Source organism: Capsicum annuum, chromosome 4, assembly GCF_002878395.1.
Source record: "Capsicum annuum cultivar UCD-10X-F1 chromosome 4, UCD10Xv1.1, whole genome shotgun sequence".
Lineage (NCBI taxonomy): Eukaryota > Viridiplantae > Streptophyta > Magnoliopsida > Solanales > Solanaceae > Capsicum > Capsicum annuum.
The window spans coordinates 79,880,083-79,901,396 of NC_061114.1; the positions used below are offsets into that span (position 1 = coordinate 79,880,083).

The 21,314-nt window shown below is 32.6% G+C and overlaps 1 protein-coding gene across 1 annotated transcript; it reads right to left on the minus strand.

Annotated features, from left to right (window-relative positions):
- Positions 1-4,901: 4,901 nt before the first annotated feature.
- Positions 4,902-13,010, minus strand: LOC107867884. Its single transcript, XM_016714356.2, has 10 exons — positions 12,258-13,010; positions 12,030-12,167; positions 9,159-9,347; positions 7,208-7,345; positions 6,995-7,116; positions 6,762-6,894; positions 6,540-6,669; positions 6,375-6,454; positions 5,802-5,936; positions 4,902-5,504 (listed from the first exon to the last, which is right to left on the minus strand). Exons 1-10 carry the CDS (start codon positions 12,720-12,722, stop codon positions 5,277-5,279), a joined length of 1,758 nt encoding a protein of 585 aa, XP_016569842.1. The 5' UTR covers positions 12,723-13,010; the 3' UTR covers positions 4,902-5,276.
- Positions 13,011-21,314: the final 8,304 nt, after the last annotated feature.

Sequence of the window (21,314 nt, forward strand, 5' to 3'; positions counted from 1 at the left end):
TTGTGTGCCTAGAGCCAGTGTCATGTTTTCACGATACTCTCAGTCAAGTCATGGTCAATAGAACTCAGTCAGTCATGTGACTCAGGAAAGCTCAGTAATCTCAGTAGTATTCAGTTAATCGAGTAGGATTTAGAACCGAGTGAACCCAAGGATGGGAACTCACCTGCCAGTAGAGGGTGTGATTCTTAGAAGCAATCCTTGCATTCCAGAACTACGTAGCCAGCGTAGGTTGAGACATGTAACCTTCCAGTTGAGGGTTAATGAGGTGGCTTACCTGCCAGTTGAGGATTCCCACCGTTCTCATTTGAGTACCTGTCAGTTGAGGGTTACTCACAGCTTGTCCTTATCGGTGGCGCGGTATTAACACCCTTTCAATTGGGGTTACATATTGGACCCCAACTCAGCTATATTGCTTTATTTGGGGCATGTCGGTTAGATGACTACTTCCCACAGTTACAGTTTCAGTCTCAGTCTCAGTAATAGAACTCATATAGTTTTTCAGAATTCGGGACTGTCAGATACAGTCAACTCAGAACAGTACGAAACTCAGCTAGTTTCATCAGAACCTAGACTGTCAGATACAGTCACTCAGTATCAGTTATTAGTAACTCATGTTATCAATATTCAGACTCAGTAGTCAATATCATCACGAATTCAGTTATAGTCATTTATTTATGCATGTATTCTCATGTTCATGTTATATAGTCAGTTAGTACTGTTCATGCATTTGAACCCTCTACATTCAGCCTATCTCACATGCATACCAGTACATTCAATCGTATAGACATTTTACGCTATGGTGTTTTATACCATAGGTCTAGAAGCACGAGTTCTAGAGCATCAGTAGCACTCTAAATTATAGCAGCTAGATTTAGCAGTGAGTCCTCATCATTTAAAGACGATATTATTATTTATTTCATTATTTTAGTTTAGCTTTCAGTAGATGGAGTTAGTTGGGTACATGTCCTATCAACTCATTATTGAGACAGTTCAGTCAGTTAGAGGCTTTTCAGACTACAGTATGTTCAGACAGTTTATTTCAGTTCATATTTTGATATTGTATATCGTACTCTCAGATATTATGTTTTATCCACTTTGAACCTTATGGCATGTTTCAGTCTTTACGCATTTTACATGATATTATACAGTATTCAGGTACAGATATCAGTCATGGGTTGGCTTGTGCTCCTTCGGGGTCATGAGCACCGTGTAGCATTTCGGGTACCAGATTTGGGGCATTACACTAAGCCCAAGTGAACCCATCATAAATCATCAACTCAAATGGGCTCATAACAATGCTCAACTTTGACTCATAAAGATGTTTAATCCTATTATTTATAATTTCACTTTTAATATTTTTAGTTGCTTCAATTATATTCTTTTTTTATATTGAAATAATTATAGTAATAAATTAGTTTTTGAATAAAGAAATATATATTTTTCTTACACCATCGCACTACCCCAACCCCCACCTCCATACTCCGGCCCCTACCAGCCCCCACCCCCACCCCCTCCTAAAAAACTTAATTTTAAAAAAAATTAAAGTCATTTTTACCCCAACCAACCCCTACACCCGATCCTCCTCAAAAAAAAAGATTTTAATAAAAAATAGATTCTTACATGATTCCTTTACCCTTCCCTCCCCCCCAGCTCCCTAAATATGACCCCCTACCCTCACCCCCTAAAAAAAATTCTTAAAATTTATTTTTTTATAAAAAAATTAACATTTTCTTACCCCACCCCTCCCCCTTCCATACCCAGACCCACCCTCCAGCCCCTTCCTAACAATTAATATTTTTTAATTTGTATTTTAGACAATTTTCAAAAAAAATTCTTTGCCCACCCCCTACCCTTACCCCTCCCACCCCCTCAAAAAAAGTTAAATTTTTAAAATTTTGTTTTATAAAAAAATCATATTTTTTTTCTTTTTTCACCTCTCTTATCTTATTCTTTATCATTGTTTTGTCTTAAAAATATATACAAACGCTTTTATTAATTTTTTTTTAGTTTTCATATGTTATTTTTATGTGAAACAATAATATAATAATATAAATCTAAATATAAAAAGAAAATTAAAAATATCATTCCAACTTAAATTGCTACTAGAATGGTAACTTGTTCAATGATGAGTTAAGTTGGGCGAATCGGGTTATAACCCATTGTTTAGCCTATCTTGGCCGAACCCATCTTAGCTCATCTATATTTTAGGTGAGTTGGGCAATGACCTATTTGTTGCTTTAACCCATTTTGACCCACCCAAATTCAGCTCAATCCATCCATTTACCACCCTATTTCAAACCATCATTGCAACACTTCAAAAAAGTCAAATTTTATGTTTGATGGAAATTTTTTATCATCATTGTGGCACTTCAAAAAAATAAACCGCCCTTGATAAACAATCACCTGCAACTAAAGTTGTCAAAATGAGCTGGCCCAACCCAATCCTAGCGAGCTAAAGAATTAAATGGGTTAGGATGGGCTAGCCCTTTTAACTAAAGGGCCTTTATAATAGTGGCCCAACCCAGCCCTAAGCGGGCTGCGGGTTGAGACGGGTTGGCCCTTTAGAAAAAATAAAAGCAACCTAAAACATGATAAACTAAAATATTGTAAGTACTAGACTATCACCAACTTTTATGGTTTCACTTTAATATGTCTCCTACTAGTTTTTAGAAGGCATCTTATTATTACCTTTAAGGGTCATTAGGTTGGGAAAGAGCTATCTCAATATAATTAATCTCAAAATTAGTTATTCCACCATGTATACGGATAATTTATCTCATTACTATAGTGTAAATGGTGCGATAAATAATGTTGATACTAACTAATACCTCACACCAAACATGGGATAAAATAGTTCTTCATTTCTTCTCGGACTATTTATCTGTTATATCTCACACTAAAAAACCGCTTAGTTGAATTAACTCATGGCATTTATTGAATAAGCAAAGAAATGATGATTAGCCACAAAATCCATAGAAAAATTCTAATGTGGTTAAGATAATAAAAATAGATATAGACAAAGTATCTACATAAAAGCAACAAGATTATAACAGAAGAGAGTCTGCATTTAAAGAACAAAATATTGCGTTAAGCAAAGGCAAACAACTACTAAACCATTTCGAGTACAAGCAACTTTTTGAAGTTCGCAACTAAAAGTAGCTTGCCAGCCATTTCAAACACACACTAATAACTTTCAAAAAATTAGTATCAACCAAAGAATAAATAAAAAAATAAGTAGCTAGTTAGACAAGATTAACAAATTTCTAATTTCTAATAAATAAATGACCAACTTAAAAATATTTAATAATTATTTTTAGTATAAATAACATAAATTTCAATCCTTTTGAAAGTAATTACACTCTCTCCATTTTATAATTACTTTACTCTCTCTCCATATTAATATACATAACATAGTAGACATATACATAGCATTCTGTGTATATGTTGAAATTTTTGTAATATGTTTAGGAAGTTGGGATTTTTTGTAATATTGAAAACATAAGTTGTGTATTTGTGTAATTTTTAGTTATTTTTAATGTCCTAGAGGCTGACGGGTCAGGCCTCTAAGGCCGATGGGTCAAGTGAAGTTGGGCTTATAAGCCTCATTTTTAAATGGGCTAAAAAACTTAGCCCAACTCCACTTAATTAAAGGGTTCGATTGGACCGGTCTCACGGGCCCAACACATTTTGATAGTTCTACCTGCAACCACGAGTTTCTAAAAAAAGGGAGCGAATGACTTGTGCCGGAGCAATAATGTAAAGAGACACTTTATTTTCTTTTGTAAGCATCAGAGAAAATTAGAATTTGCAATCCGATAAAAAAAGAAAAACAGAGATCCATTTACACTAACCAGACAATTGCTATTTATACAAGGTAAAAATAGATTTGACACTTGGACAAATTAAATACAAATGCGTGGAGGACTGTGACATTGCACCGAGGGTAAATGAAACGGTCTATCATAAACAAGAAAAGTTGGACTAAAGCGGATCAAAGTTCATGTACTCGGAGAAAGGGTCATCAGGGAACTAGCCGTTATGTAACCACCACAAGAGAAACGTCGGACGTTACTCTTTTGTCATTAAATGTCATTTAACCCTCGTTCAGTGAGAGTTAAGAAGGAACTATTCCTAAATCTCAAGTCAGAGAAAAGTTTTCCTTGTAAGAAGGATCAGATCTTCATGATAGGGAGCGTCAAATTTTATTCTCAAGTTCTATACTTTAATTCTAGCTTATATTAATTGTCATCTCTGGTGTATTCCATTTTTTTCTGGGTTCATCTTCATCAAGGAAACGACTGGAACCAAGCTTACCAGGCACTAATTATTCAATTTCATAAATATGATTATTTGTTATTTGTTTGTTATAGAAAATTTCATAAATCTAATTATTTGAGATTTGTTCATTTCTTATCTACAATTTTTTTGCTTGATCGTTTCCAAATTTCGATTGATTCAATTCTTGTGTACTTTAAACATCGCTCACAAGTTCAATTATACCTTTTTCGACTGTAACAGTTTCTGGGAAAATTAAGAGGCGTCATTTTGGCTTTTTTTAATGAGACAAAAGTCCAATAGGATGAAAACACTATTCCTTCCCTTCCATATAAATTGGACACATTCTAATTTAATGGAGATTAAGAAATTATAAATAAGAAATAATTTTACTACTTCACCCTAAAAAAACTTCTTGAAAACTTTACGATTAATGTTTTCTTAATTTAATAAAGTGACCAATTAATATGAGAAAACTATTTTTAAGAAGATAACCAATTAACATAGACAGAGGAAGTATCATGTTTCTGAAAGCAGCAAAGCAAAGACATCCCGATAAGCACTTAACCAACAAAGCCAATATGTAAATAAACAGTAAACTTGTCAAATGTAAATAAGTCCAAATACACCTAAAAATTATTTTGGCAAGGATTGAATCCTTTTGGATTATCATACCCGTTGAAATTACATCAGTATTCTAGTAATGATCAATTTGCTTGAACTGAAAGATGTTGAAAACTGAATTAACGTCTAAGATGCCGACCACTCAAACTAACAGACGGGTCAAAACAAGACTTAATAAATTCAACATGACTCGTCCTTTTCTGAAAATAAGTATCCCTATTTCTCCACTTTCCGGTTCAGTATCCAATGACATTTCATGTAGCTACCTGTTTCTCATAAGTTAAATAAAGTTTTGTGGACCAATTTTTCATTTGCTGCTGAGACCATGAATTGTTAAAAAAGAACACTCCATGTTCAACTCTTCTAGTGCAGATAACTTAGGACTCCGGGGCATTGAGCAAAACTGAAAACTTGTTCCAATCCCAATCCTCCAGGTTCTGTGACACAATAGCAACCCCCACAGCCATAGCCAAAAGAACAACACCGATTCCTTTCAGACACCCACGTCCACGAGCCAGACTCGCTAACAACATCTTACAGTACTTATCTGCATCTCTGAAGTGTGACCGGTGAGCATCCACTCCACCAATTAATGATTTCTCATTCTACAAGCAAAAGTGAGAAAAAAAGTCATTGACTTGTATGAGTTTGGAGCAAATGTAAAACTAACAACTACCATGGCAAGCAGATGTAAACCCCACCCACCAATATGCAGGAATAAAAAACAGCCATCAACTTGCCACTATATAATGGCCCGTGATTCTGCTAATGCTGGGACGAAGACTACGTACAAGGACAGATGCAGCTTGGACAGAAAAACTATAACTAAGAAATCCCCGAGTAGGATTCAGACCAAAGCACAAGAAAAGGAACCAAAAAATCAAACAGAACACAAAAACAACCTTTTGCCTGAAGCTCTTGAGAGTCTCCTTTAAAGCCTCGAGAGAAGACTGTGTCCTTGATAACTCCTTCCACTCCTCAGCGAGCTTTCTCAACACTGCAACACTTGCTTCTATGTTATCCAGGTAAATCTTGTCCTATTCATTAAAAAACAAAACAAAACAACAGGATTAGGAAAATCTGAAGAACACCCTACTTCCTCTGTCCCAATTTATACTTCCCATTTTAGTCCGTCCCAAAAAGAATGATACATTTCCTTATTTGGCAAATATTTAATGAGTATAGAAAAAGAATGATACATTTCCTTATTTGGCAAATATTTAATGAGTATAGACATTTTACCCACGTTGGATCCCACTTATTTAACAAAAAGTCCATAAAGATGTACTAATTTAAAACTTTCATTTATTTTATGGGTAATTTTGAAACATTGCAAAGGCTTCCATATTCTTAAAACTTCATGCCGAGTCAAACTGCCATCACATAAATTGGGACAGAGGGAGTATATATTTCGCAAAATTGCTATGCATAAGACTTGACAAAATGCGAAATGTGCCTCGCGAGATAGTTCATACCCACTGCTTATAACAGTCAGCGCTCTGGGTCAAACACCAATTGAATATGTTAGATGCCTCTCGAGATAGTTCTGGATTGCCTGCAGAGAGCCAACGGTAATCCTTGCATACTAGACACTTTCCAATCTAAAAATCTCAGAGAAACCAGTTCAAGTAAAAATATACCTCCTCCAACTGCTTTTACAGCTAGTAGAAGTATCTGTTGTGAAACTAGCTTCATTGCTTTGCTTCCAGGGGAACCAGCAAGTGCAACCTCCTTAAGAGTGGGATATACTGCCTCAAACCTTTCAGTTGCCTTACATTGAAATAATAAAGATATTAGAAGACGAGCAAAATTCTCCTGTTCACTAAAAATTGGAGTAAATTCAGACAAGCACTCAATCACACCTTAACTCGCGCAGAAGGAGCGGGGAAAGTGACTCGTAGAAGCAGGTCAAGGGATGAAGGTGGCATCAGCCGTTGTCCCTTCCTAACAGCCCCATTTACTAAAATTGTACGAGCTTTTGGAGCAGAGAAAATCCTGAAATTTAAAAAAAAAAAAAAAAAGGAATTAGTTCGCCTCATACCGCTATCCAAAGCAGAGAAAGTGCAACCAACAGGTTCAATCAGAGGTTACAGACCTTTCTACCACCTGCAAAATCAAGTCCCTCATCTGCGGATTGGAACCTGTTTTTCCTCCAACTAAAGGCAAGGTATGATGTGCCCAGAAGTACAATCCAACACATAGATCGCCCTGACAGGACTGTACCAGAATATCCGTTTTGATGTTAAGAAGCGAGCATAAGGCGGAGAAGAAATAAATAGTTAAAATAAACAGTACACCTCTGCATCACCTGGACTATCATCCATGCAATAACTGTAAGTTTGTCTTGTCCCTGATACTTTGGGCTTTCCCGAAGCATCGGGAGTATGGTGATTAAAACATCAGGCTTTCGTCGTAGTACCATTGCCAAAACCAAAAACATGGCGACCTACAATTTAGTAATTTGTAGCGCAAGTATCAACCCAGGATGTCAAGACATTTTGCAAACAAATCATGTTATGGCAATTGAGTTGATTACGATAATTATGCCGAAGAAATTGTACTGTTCTATTGTGAGTGTATGGTGTTGCTAGTCTTACCTACGACTTATTTAAGTTCAACTAATTTGTGAACCTCATTTTAGTTTTGGCATCACTACATATTCATTCACCATCAATATAAACAATAGCTGCAGTGATTCTTTCATTTACAACTCGAGTGCTTGGTCTGATCGATTTCATCCTTATGTGACAATGCCAATTGAGAAAGACTATAGACAAGTGATAAGAACCTAAGGTGCTCGGACTCAGGTGCGGGTATCCGAGACGGGTGTGTATCCGATAATTAGATTCGTAAAAATTTAAATTTAAAGATTTGGGGGTGCGAATCTGAGTATGGATACGGGTGCGGGGATTCCGCTAAAAAAATTCAACTATTATAAAAATATAGCTATAAAGATATTTTAAAAATCCACTTTTGAACAAACACAAGAAAGTGCCCCAACTTATGACATTAATTCATAGGTTTAGGAGTTACGTTATTTTACCTTTCCTAGTTACTTTTGCAATTAATTTTACTTTTTCAAGTAGGAGTCCCCTAGCCGCATGTCAGCTTTCAAAATTGTCAGCCTACTATTTTCCTTGACATATTGCCGACATACTAGTATTAACTTTACTATTTCTATTATATTTCTATTATTAATGAGTATTATTTTACTATTATATTAATATGAATTCTAATGGAAAGATAAGTAATAAAGAATCTTGAGATCTGTGTCCCTTTCTTCCCCAAAAGTCCGACGAATGTCTCTTTTCTCCCCAAAAGTCCGACGAATGTCTCTTTCTTCCCCAAAAATTCGATGACCTCTTTACTCTCAAACTACAGTTGTCGGTTTTTCCAAGAAGGCATGAGAGGTCGGAATTTTTTCCTCTGTTTTGGCCTGAAACTTTAAGTAACTAATATATATATCAAAAGGAAAATTTACAAAGGAGACAAAGCTAAGGTGTAAATTTACTTTATTTTTATTTATTTTTAGTTGAAAATTTATTTATTTTTACTTTAGGATCGAATTCTCAATTTCGCCCCAAATTTGTTTTTAATTGTGATCAAAGTATCCAGATTTGTTTGACTAAATCCGAGACACACCCCGCACCCGCACCAGCGTCGGTGTCGTGTCGAGACGGGTGCGGCAGCAAAATCGAAGAGTTCGCGCAACATAAATAAGAACACGTCACATAAGCCCATTAAAGAAAGGACGACTCGAAGATTTACTAGGGAAAAATTAAATAACTTAATCAAAAAGATAACAATCAGATAACCTGCAAATGACTTCTGTTCACTGCGACACTAATAAATTTGTATGACACTAATAAATTTGTATGACCTTGAGAGCCATATCCACATTTTAAGGCAAAGTAAATTGACTCTCTTCCCTCCTAGTTTTACACCATTTGGCTATACCTAACTTTACACCTTATTATAGTGAATTGAGACTATATGTAGCATACCAACTACTCTCACCAACCTGATTAAATCTTTTCCCCTTCCCTTTCTTCTCAGGATTTTCTTTTTTGATTTACCTTTCGCTTCTTAATCCCAGAGGAAGAAAACTAATAAAAACAGATGCATCCCCTTCCAAATGCCCGAAGGCTTCTGCTTTTATACAGGGACACTTAAGGGGCTCATCCGTTCACAAACTTAAAAGACTATATGTGTAATTGCAAAGTTATTCGAAATAATGGAATGAAAACCTCTGGGGATACCTGAGATTTTGACGATGTTTGATGACCACCTTTCTTGGAGCCCTTAGAACCTGCTAGTTGGACTGTTAAGTCCACAAGAATGCTGTCCAGTCCCCACAACACAAATGATCCAAGAGCCTCGAAAGAACGTTGGTTGATCCAATCCACTGAATTTCTATAAACTGGTTCAGGAAGGTGTGAAACAGGAACCTGTTTTTTGTAAATCAAGTTAATACCCTTTCAGGCACAAATGGTGCCAACTAGATATTTGAAAGCAACTATCAATCTGTGCACAGAGACTTAAAACTCTGCATATCTAAACACAAAAAGATATAGTTTAACCATGCATGATTCATCACATATCTACACCATACACAAATCATATGCTCAGTAATCATCGCTTGAGAGTAACCAGATTAATAGATCTAAGAAGGAAGGGATATTTGATCATCCATCATGTATTGAGTATCGATCTAAGAGAGAGATACAAACCATCCACTGACAACTAGATGACCAACAAAATTGGCATAAATATAAGCCAAGTTCCCTGCATTTAGATCCATCAAGAATATGGAATGCTCTAAACACCTAGCTGGTGCTACATGAGTGAACGACATAAACTTCATGAAAGATAGTATGGACTTCACTTGACAACAATAAAGATTACAACAACAACAAACCCAGTGTATTCCCACCTAGTGGGGTCTGGGGGGTAAGATGTACGCAGTCCATACCTCTACCTCTGATGAAGTAGAAAGGCTGTTTCCGATAGACCCCCGGCTCAAGGCACGAGATACCACACAAACACACAGTGCAGCACAGAAGCAGATTACATAACATAAATACGGCACCCATGACAACAATAAAGATTAACGACAAAATTTCACGGACCAATGACGGAAGAAATAAAAGCTTACAGTATATAATAAAATGTAATAACCAGTAAATTAGCAAATTCAACATGATGTTAAGAATGAGCTGAATGTTACATTTTTCTACTTGATTTTTTCCACAACACCCTGTAACTAGACTTGAATTAGAATTTTCATTTAATAACGGTGGTATCCAGGCTAACTTGTTGGGACCTCGACTATTGTACCATACGTGCATACTCCACAAGTATGAGTAATGGGTAACTCTATCCACAAAAGTTTAGGTAGATCAGAATAAATGATCTAGCTTTTTGCTTATGCTGGGATACTAGTCTTGCATGGCCCCTCATTCCAAGATCATCAACAGCTAGGCCACACAACTATGTGCAGTTTACGATATTAAAACTCTTAATAAGTAGTCGTGGAAAAAATATATTAATGTAATAGTTGAAAAGTTAAATTGAGGTAAAAGTATTAGAAGAATAGGTCAGCCTCTTATCTATGGGTATAAGTAACTTTTGTCCCTTATCGATACTAGTAAATATAAACATTCCTTGTGTTAACAAAATTGGATATCTTTAGTCTTAACATCAACAATGTTGTTAAAACTAAAAACTAAAACTCCTAGAAACATAGGGTGCATTTGTTTTTTTTTTAAGATTAAGACATCTGAATCTGAATGGATACCTGAATGATTAAGATGCTTAAGATGCTGTATCTAGATCTGAATACTGAATGATTAAGACTGTTTGTTTTTTAACATCTAAATGTACATAATTTATTTATTTATTTGTAATAAATATGCAATTTAAATTTAAAAAGTAATAAAATATTATATTATATGAAAAAAATATTACATTAAGTATTAACTTAAACAACAAAATTATTATTTGAGTGATAATTAAAATATTTAAAGATAAATATACTATGTTAAATATAATTATTGAATTATTTAAATAATTAAAAAAAGATATATCGATTTAAAATTATTGTGATATGATGTAATTATAAAAAATTAAATTCAACATAATGTAATCTGTCAATTAAACTGATCCAACAAGCTAAAATAATTAATCAGATATAATTTTGACTTAGATGCATAAATATTAAAGTATTTGAATAACTAATTAATACAAGAACAGACACATGTTTATTTGTTAACCATGAAATTTGAGTGAAAATATCATTAGTAAGTTCAATGTTACGTTATGAACAGGCACACAAAAGATTTATTGGTGGAACTTATCTACTGCTACAAGAAATTGGGGTTACGGGAAAATACACTTCATTGTTACTTAATCAAATTGTCTTTTTCCAAGTTCAAAATTGGAAAGCACTGAACATGAAATTAAGACAAAAATGTGTTTCTTGGTTGGAATGGGCTATAACACGTAGATGCCAGAAAAATTGTTCTTTTTTTTTCCTAAGTGCTTTTCTTTCTGGCCTGCAAATTTCAGACTTCTTTAACTTTCCTCCTGTTAGTTTTTCTCTCTCTTTTAAAAAATGATACATACACTTATTTCTAAAATAAATTTCAAAAAAAATGTACAGCTTGAGCAAGCCTATATTCCATGTGATCAGAGTACGAAAAGAAACAAAGATAAAAGATTTCTCCCTTGGAGCTTCTTTTCTTTTGGTTTAACAGCTACCATTATCTTTGGGATTTTCGGATAGTTTTGAAAATATCATTAAAGTTAAGGCCAAAGATATTCAACTTTTACAAACACAGGGGTCGTTCTATATTCAGTAGTATAGATAAGAGATATAAGGGACTATCTAAGTTTATTCCTCTAAAAAATAAATTAACATAAAAGTTCGATTTGATGAATAAATGAATCTAGAAGCTTGAGAAAATTGTAATACATAGATATGATTAGCATTAATACGTTCAAACGTTTGGAGACATCCAAAATATAGAGAGGTGGAGAGAAAAGAGGGAGCACTTTTACTTTGTATAACACAACTTTTCCGAAGAAAAATTTCAAATTTGAAAATGAACGTCAGAAGTAATGAAACTCACATCTGCGATTTTACTTATCGGGGACTCCCTGAATAATTTCAACCACGGAAATTGTGAACCAGTCACTGCCGCAAATGCTCGTCCAAAGTAATCCGCAAATCGCATCAATTGTATTTCTTGCTGAGATTCATACGAAACCTTTATAAAACAAAATAGAAAAAGTCAACACGTATCTTATGGGAATCGAAAAACAAAATGATGCGCAAATAGATCTAGATTTTCTATTACAGTTATATCAGCTAGAAAAGCAGCTAGATCAGCTGCATCGATCTTCCCAGCGGCTTCAGCGACAGTAACTTTCAGTTTCTTCAGCTTCTTTACCTTCTCCCTCTTCTTTTCCCCCACCAAACCATTCTCAGCGCCACCTACAGCACCTTCAGCATCGCTATCCTCATCTTCATCGTCCGACCGATGTTTCAGCGCCGATCTAACTGGAGCATCTCCAACGGCGTACATCGCAGCCGTCTGAGCGGCAATTCTCTTGCGGCGTTCATCGGACTGCTTCTCGAGCGACTTAAACACATTATCAGCGCCGGGAACGGCGGATCCATTGGCGATAACCTTGCCTGAATCCGCCAGCTTTTGCTGCTTTTTCTTCTGCTTCTTCACGTATGTCACCTTTTGCCATCCGTGATTGCTATCTGTGCTTGGTTCGGAGTGACTTGATTCGAAAGGAATAGATTTATCTTCCATATTTTCCTTCTTTCTTTCTTTCTTTATGTTTTTTCTTGTTGTTCTGTGAAAGTGCCGGAGAGGGAGAGGAACGGGCAGAAAAATAAATCGGAGAGACAGAAGCGTTTGGTCGGAGACGAGGGTATATAGCGGAGTTGACTCAGTAACATAGGGTTTCGTGTTGGATAAAATTACGGAATGCTGAATGTGAAAGCATCCGTGAATATTGGATGATGGAGTGAATCTCTAGAGGGTGTTTGGTGATAGAGAATTTTTTTTTTTTTTTTGGGAAAATTAGTAGCCGGCCATGAAAATTAAAAATTTTCAGAATTGGAGTTAAAAGTTGAAGTTGAAATTGAAGTTGAAGCTGTGTTTGGTCATGTCTTTTTGAAAAAAGATTTAATTTTTGAAAAAATAAATTTAAATATAATTTTATGCCCTAATTTTTACAAATTATTAAAATCATGCAAATAAAATTTACCTACTAATGGAAAAAGAACACAATTAGCCACTATTATAAAAATAATTAGGTCAAACCCATCGATAACCCCTCAAACTTGTCCCTAAAATTCACTTAAGCCCCTAAACTAAGACTTGAACCTATTAAACTCCTAAACCCCGAATTTGGTTTCAATTGGGCATTTTTTTCCTATCAAAAAAAGGTCAAAGTGTGTGTTGCACACACACGATGACACGGCAAAACGAGATAATAGGAAGCTGACACGCGGCATTGTAGATTCAATAATTATTAAAAATTAATTATATTTAAAAAAAAAAGATATAAAAATGGCATTGTGGAAATTATTAAAAAATAATTCTAAAATTATTTAAAAGATAAAAATAAAAAATTGATTATTTTTAAAAAATTATAAAAAAAATTTTAAAAAGAAATAAATTATTAAAAAATTATTTTTTAAAAAAAATTAATTATTAAAAAAATTATAAAAAATTTTAATAAATGAAAATAAAAAATGGCATTGAGGATATAGATTATGAAAAATAATTTATAAAATTATTTCAAAAATAAAAATAAAAAACTGATTATTTAAAAAAATTATAAAATTTTATAAAAAATAAAATAAATTATTTAAAAAATAAAAAATTAATTATTAAAAAAATTATAAAACTTTTTAAAGTGAAAATAAAAAATGGCATTGAGGATCCAAATTATGAAAAAATAATTATAAAATTATTTAAAAAATAAAAATAATAATCTGATTATATAAAAAAATTATAAAAATTATTAAAAAATAAAATAAATTATTAAAAAATTATTTAAAAAATAAAAATTTAATTATTAAAAAATTATAAAACTTTTTAAATGAAAATAAAAAATGACATTGAGGATCCAAATTATGAAAAAATAAATTTAAAAAATAAAAATAAAAAACTAATTATTAAAAAGAAATTATTATTTTTTAAAAAAATGAAATAAATTATTAAAACTTATTTAAATAATAAAAAATTAATTTAAAAAATAATTATAAAATTTTTTAAAATTAAAATAATAAATGGCACTGAGGATCCAAATTATGAAAAAATAATTATAAAATTATTTTAAAAATAAATATCAAAAACTGATTATTTAAAAAAATTATAAAAAGTTTTTAAAAATGAAATAAATTATTAAAAAATATTTTTTAAAAAAAATTATTAAAAAAATTATAAATTTTTTTTAAAATGAAAATTAAAAAATGAAATTGAGAATATAAATTATGAAAAAAAAATATAAAATTATTTAAAAATAAAAATAAAAAATTAATTATTTAAAATAAATTATAAATTTTTCAAAAATAAAATAAATTATTAAAAAATTATTTTGAAAAATAAATAATTAATTATTAAAAAAATTTATAAAACTTTTAAAATGAAAAAATAATTATAAAATTATTTAAAAAATTAAAATAAAAAACTAGTTATTAAAAAGAAATTATAAATTTTTTAAAAGATGAAAATAAAAAACAGATTTTTTTAAAATTCAGTTTTATCAAAAAAAAAATAAAATTGGGGCCCTATAATGTTTTTTGGGGGCTTTAGTGTTTAAAAAAAAGATAATTTTTTATTGAAAAAATTTTGGGGCCCTCAATGCCACTTGGCAACTTTTTATTCATAAATTAGTAAAAAAAAATGCTCCTCACGCGCTTCCCACGATGGCACTACACGCGCAGTGCCCACATAGGCAAAAAATGTCCAATTGGAATAAAATTTGGAAGTTTAGGGGCCTGATAGGAACATGCCTTAGTTTAGGGGTTTAAGTAAATTTTCGCAATAAGTTTGAGTGCCTATCGATGGGTTTGGCCAAATAATTACATATATATGCCCATATTTAATGAATTTCAATTATGACATATATAATATTTACATTAATAGCCGTTTTCTCATATTTGAAAATTTTAAATTTGGATGTTATATTAACAGATCACTGCTTGCTGTTTTTTAGGTAACAAATATTATCTTTCAAACAAATTTATTTTTTTAAGAATTTATTTAATTTATTTTCTTCATTTTTCTTTCCTAAAATATAAGAAATGATGAGTTGTTATTAAATTTTAGGGTACCGCTAATTTATTTCTTTAATTTTCTTATACATGAAAGATTTTACTGTGTGTGAATAAATTATTTCTATGTAAAACATGCTTTGCATATTTATGGTGTATTATATCATATACCATAAATATATAAATATGCTTAGTATGTTTCTTTATACTTTGTATTTTTATATATGTGTGTATATGGTATATACATGGTATAAACTTCATAAATAACATACTTTGTATATTTATATTATAAATATGCTTAGTATGTTTCTTATTACTTTGTATATTTATATATGTGTGCATATGGTATATACATGGTATAAACTTTATATATAACATGCTTTGTATATTACTTTATATATTTATGGGTATAAATATAAATTAGCAGTAAAATAATGTCTTAAATAAGGGAGAAAATTAAATAAGGGATAAAAATAATGATATGAGAGAAAAAACGATATATATTAATTAGGATAGCATTAAGTTTGAAATTATAATTATCTTATTCTTTAAAACTGCTATATACGTAATATTGAAAAAGTAATGTTATAAGGAGAGTTTTATGTAAAAATTTAAAAGATTAGGGTTATATGTAATAATAATAAAAGTTAGAATTGGAGTTGAAAAATTGTGAAAACAACAAAAACCTGTTTTCCCTTTTCAAAAAAAATTTCTGAAATTATTTTTCAAATTTTCATGGCCAAACACCACAATTTCCAACTTCGAAAAAAAATTTCAAAAAAAAGAAAAAAATTTCCATGGCCAAACAGGCCCTTCTTTTATGATAGTGAAAATTGTATTATTTGATTATAAGAAATTTAAATACAATTTGGTGTTTTTTATGATATATGTCAAGATCAATTTGATGTCTATCGGGATTTGATGTATGTGTCTTTTAGCGTGAAATTAGGAGCAAATTTTTTCTATAAATAGAAGACTTCCTTCATTATAAATCATCCCTCAAAGAGAAATAACAATTACTCTCTCTATTCTCTCTACTCTTCCTCTTTGTTCTTTATTGTTTTATAATACGTTATTAGCACGAGACTCTACCGTCTCAAATTTGAAGGTTAAGGCTAAGGTATTATTATTATTTTTTATGGCTAACAAACTTACTAAGTGTGAGTTCGTTGCCCTTCAAAGTTCGGGCAAGAACTATATTTCATGGGTGTTAGATGTTGAAATCCGTCTAGATGCTATGGGTTTTGGAGATGCCATAAAGAAAGAAAATACAGTATCTAGTCAAAATCGTGTTAAGGTTATGATTTTCTTGCGTCATCATCTTGACGAAGTACTAAAAATTGAATACCTTACTACTAAGGATCCACTCGTATTGTGGAATAGCCTAAAAGAAAGGTTTAACCACTTAAAGATGGTCATCCTCCCGAAAGCACGATATGAATGGATGCATCTAAGGTTTCAAGACTATGAATCTGTTCATGAGTACAATTCTGCCATGTTAAAATTTCTTCTCAATTGAAACTATGTGGAGAAACGGTCAATGATGACGATATAATGGAAAAGACACTTTCCACTTTTCATGGCTCGAATGTTCTATTACAGTAACAATATCGAGAAAAAGGCTTTAAGAAGTATACTAAACTGAGTTCTCATCTTCTCGTGGCTGAACAAAATAATGATTTGTTGATGAAAAATCACGAGAACCGACCAACTGGATCTACACCATTCCTTGATATAAATGATGTGCACACTCACCATGCTAAGCGTGGAAAAGGTTGCGGCCCTGGTCGTGGACATGGTCATGATCGTGGTTGTGATAACCAAGAAAGAAATCCTATTCCGGGTGTTAATCATTCTCCAAGAAAAAAGAAAAAAGATAAGAAACGTGAAGCAATTACTTATTTCTGATGTGGTAGAAAAGGACATTATTCACGTGATTGTCGTGTTCTTAAGTACTTGGTTGATCTTTATCAAACATCACTAAAGAAGAAAGAGAGAAATCCTGAGACTAACTTTCTCTCTAAAAATAATGTTGACATCACAAGTTTGGATGTAGCAGACTTCTTTCAGCACCCTGAAGGAAAGATTGATCACTTGATTGGTGATGGCTCCGTAAACATGGAAGAATGATTGATTTTTAATTTTTTTATTGTTGATAAGAGTTCGTGAATAAAAATCATGTAAAAATAGTTGTTTGCATGAATATTAATTTTTGATTAAGTATTGATTAGTTTAATTATGTTATTGTAGTTTATTATTGAATTGAATTTAAATTTTGTCCTTACTAAAAAAAAGAAAAAAAGAAAAACGATACCTGCATACTTGCCTTTAGCATGCAAAGCAAACATGCATTATTATATTATTATACCTACATATATGCCTTTAGCATACAAAGCAAACATGCATTATTATATTATTATATTAATATTAATATAATCCAAATTGTTTATAACATATGTAGAATTTAGTTCCATAATGAGCTACATAATGCGTCCTTTTTCTACTATTATTATATTCTTTATAAAATATAATATTACAATACTATTATATAATTTGCATGTTCTGTCTTTAGATAATGATACTACTAACTTATACAATTATTATATTAAAATTATGCTAAGCTTCAAGCACGTACTAATGGTTTAACTATTGAAAAATAACATGCATTATAAGTTTTCACTTTTTACAAAAATTTAATATATATATTTTTTTTATTTGAAGATATGGATAATTTTCAAAGTAATCTGTCCAATTATTTTGATTGATTCTGGCACTACACATACGATATTCAAAGAAGAAAATATTTCTCTCATCTAAACATGGACAAAATTAACGTTACTACAATTTCTAGTAGTGCTAATTTGATTGAAGGCTTTGAAAAAGCCATTATAATCTTGCCCAAGGGAACTAAACTTATCATAAATAATGCTATGTTCTCTCCCAAGTCTTGGAGAAACTTGATGAGTTTTAAAGATATCCGTGAAAATGGTTATCATATCAAGACAATTCATAAGATGAATCTTGAATATCTTAGTATCACCAAGAATGTCTCTGGCTAGAAATGTGTTATAGAAAAGTTCCCTGCTTTATCTTTTCGCTTGTATTGGAAAAAGTTCGTACAATTGAGGCACATTCTATAGTAAATCAGAAGTTTACTAATTTCAATACTTTTGTACTTTGGCATGATCGTCTGGACATCCTGGATCTATAATGATGAGACGAATCATAGAAAATTCAAATGGGCATCCATTAAAGAACTTGAAGGTTCTTTCGAATGGTGAATTTTCATGCAATGCTTGTTATCAAGGCAAGTTGATTGTGAGGCCATCACCAACAAAAGTTGGGATTGAGTCCCCCACATTCTTGGAATGCATATATGGGGACATTTGTGGACCTATTCACCTACCTAGTGGGTCGTTTAGATACTTTATGGTCCTAATAGATGCTTCCTCTAGATGGTCTCATGTGTGCCTATTTTCATCTCGCAACTTGGTATTTGCAAAATTATTGGCACAAATAATACAATTATGGGCACATTTTTTTTTATAATCAAATTAAGTCTATTCGCCTTCATAATGCTGCAGAATTTTCATCCCAAGCATTTAATGACTATTGCTTATCGATTAGGATAAGAGTGGAACATTCTATCCCCCATGTTCACACCCAAAATCGCCTTGCTGAGCCATTAATTAAACGTCTGTAGTTGATAGCAAGACCATTGCTTTTGAAAATTAAGTTGTCCACTTCTGTTTGGGGTCATGCAATTTTGCATGTTGCAACACTTGTTCGTCTTAGACCGACAAATTATCATAAATTTTTTCCGTTGTAATTGATTTTGGGTTAAGAGCCTAATATATCTCATTTGAGAATTTTTGGATATGTGCCTATAGCACTACTAAACCGCACCAAGATGGGCCCCCAAAGAAGGTTAGGAATTTATTTTGGGTTTGAATCACCCTCCATTATTCGCTATCTTGAATCATTAACAAGAGATATATTCACTGCTCGATTTGCAGATTATCGGTTTGATGAGATAGTTTTTCCTAAATTAGGGGGAGAAGATAGTGAGATCAAAAGAGAAATTTTGTGGAAAAATATATCACTATCTCATCTTGATCCAAGTCCTTCTATACCGGATAAGTAATAGTTGGTAATATTGACTTTGTGCTATGTATGTGAGATACGACCTAGTTCCTTTTGTATGTCGAATTCAGAATTTTCCTGGTTAGTCTTGCCTCGATTGTAGGATAGTTAGTTAGAAAGGATCATAGGCCATTTTTATTTCACTCTACTTTCAGCCTAAATGAGCTTTATTGTGTGAATTATATCCCTTGATCCCTATTTTGAGCCTTGTGGCCTATTTTTTTTGTTTCACTATTCACCTTCCCATTTATAGTACAATGAACCTGTTTTGGCCCTGGTGCTTCTTGGACATTGTGCACTTCAACTCAGGTAAAATGCCTAAGTTGAAGGTGGGTACCATAGGGGTACGTAGTATAAAATGAGTCTGAAGAAGCGTAAAATAAGAGAAAAGTTAATAGGGCTAGGTGTGATATAAAAAGAAAAGAAAAAAAAAGAAAAAGAAAAGAACAATTGTGAAAAAATAAAATAAAAAGACCACACCCAATTTGAATGTGCAGTAAAGAATAAAAAGGGAGAAATAAGGGTAGATAAAAAGGAAATTGGCTAGTAAGTAAGACCCCAAAGTTAGTATACTGCCAAGGAGGCTTAGTTACTTGATATGTCCATATGTACCATACCAAACCCTAAGCCTACATTACAAGCCGAATAAAGTCCTATAGTGATCCTAACTTGACTATTTGAATGCTAAGGTAAAGAAAATAAGGGCACACCTATGGTATTTGACATGTATTGGAAATTCTCTTTTAAGTATGAGTGTCTCTTGACCGTCCCTGTATAGTATGAGTGTTTCTTGATCGTCCCTGTATTGACATGCATGATTTCATATGCGTGAGTGAGACATTTTTGTTATGAGGAAACTTGAGTCATATTGCTAGTTATTTACTTGTTTTGGGTAAAGTAACTTGTATATATGAGTGGTCGTTTGTTGCTGATGTAATTGTTATACCTTGATCCCATTCTGTCAAATTGTTGTACTTCATGTTCATACACAGTTAATTTAAAAAATAATATTGGAGGGGGATGTTGTGTTTTGAGCTTTACAAATTGATTGACTGCCTTGAATAGCTTAGTTTCTCCTAGTTAAGAGTAATTTTTGTTTGTGTTGTGTTTTGTTGCCTGAGGATACACAAATCTTCTAAGTTGAGGGTGTTGATGTGCTATAAAAATTATAGCACTTTGATGCTTAAAATGAGGAAAAAATGCAAATTTCTAAGGTTATTTTATTAGATATGATGCCTTTTAGGTACGTTTTGCAGGAAATCATGTTTTGGATGATAAGCTCGTGAAAAAGGTGAAAAAAGATATTTGTGGCCATTTTTGGAGTAATTACGGATATTCAAGATGTTTCCCAGCTTGTTCGTGATCAAAACGTGTTTGGGAATCAAAGAAGAGCTAAAAAGATAACTCCGACACTTAGCAAGTCAACATGTTACCGCATGAAGGACCTACCGACTGAATGTAGGCAAAGCAAGTACCAGAAGTCCAAAATCCTGAGAGCTGAACTTGCAGGATTTTTGCTTCCAGTACCTGCGATTTGCACCTGCACCCAGTGCCAGGACCGTAGGTACTACCTGTGCCCGGTACCCGACCACGGGTGCAAACCACATGTGGCCACTGACCCGATTTTCTCCTATTATGTTCGGGAATTGAGTTTAGGGTTTTCTCATGTACTAGGAGTTACGCACTTTTAATATTCACAAACATATTTTAATTCCAAGATCCGATTTTGATCTTGGGATTTTCTTGTGTTATTTTTGGTTCATTAATTCAGTTACGGTTGTGGGTTTTATTTCTTCTTATCATTGTGATTTTTATCTATGCTTTCGAATATGAATGTTGTTGATTTCTTCACAAGCATGAATGGCTAAAACTCATAGCTAGGGTTGTGGAAAACCTGGCGAATTGACGAAGTGGGGAAAGTGTTTCCATTGTTCTGAACCAATACCCATTCATGTATTGCTTTCTTTTCATT

Coding starts and splice junctions, on each gene's coding strand:
- LOC107867884 (XM_016714356.2), bottom strand. CDS start 12,722: ATGGAAGATAAATCTATTCCTTTCGAATCAAGTCACTCCGAACCAAGC. Junction 7,346..9,158: donor AAACATCGTCAAAATCTCAG/GTATCCCCAGAG, acceptor ACTAAATTGTAG/GTCGCCATGTTTTTGGTTTT. Junction 6,895..6,994: donor ATTTTGCAGGTGGTAGAAAG/GTCTGTAACCTC, acceptor TTTAAATTTCAG/GATTTTCTCTGCTCCAAAAG.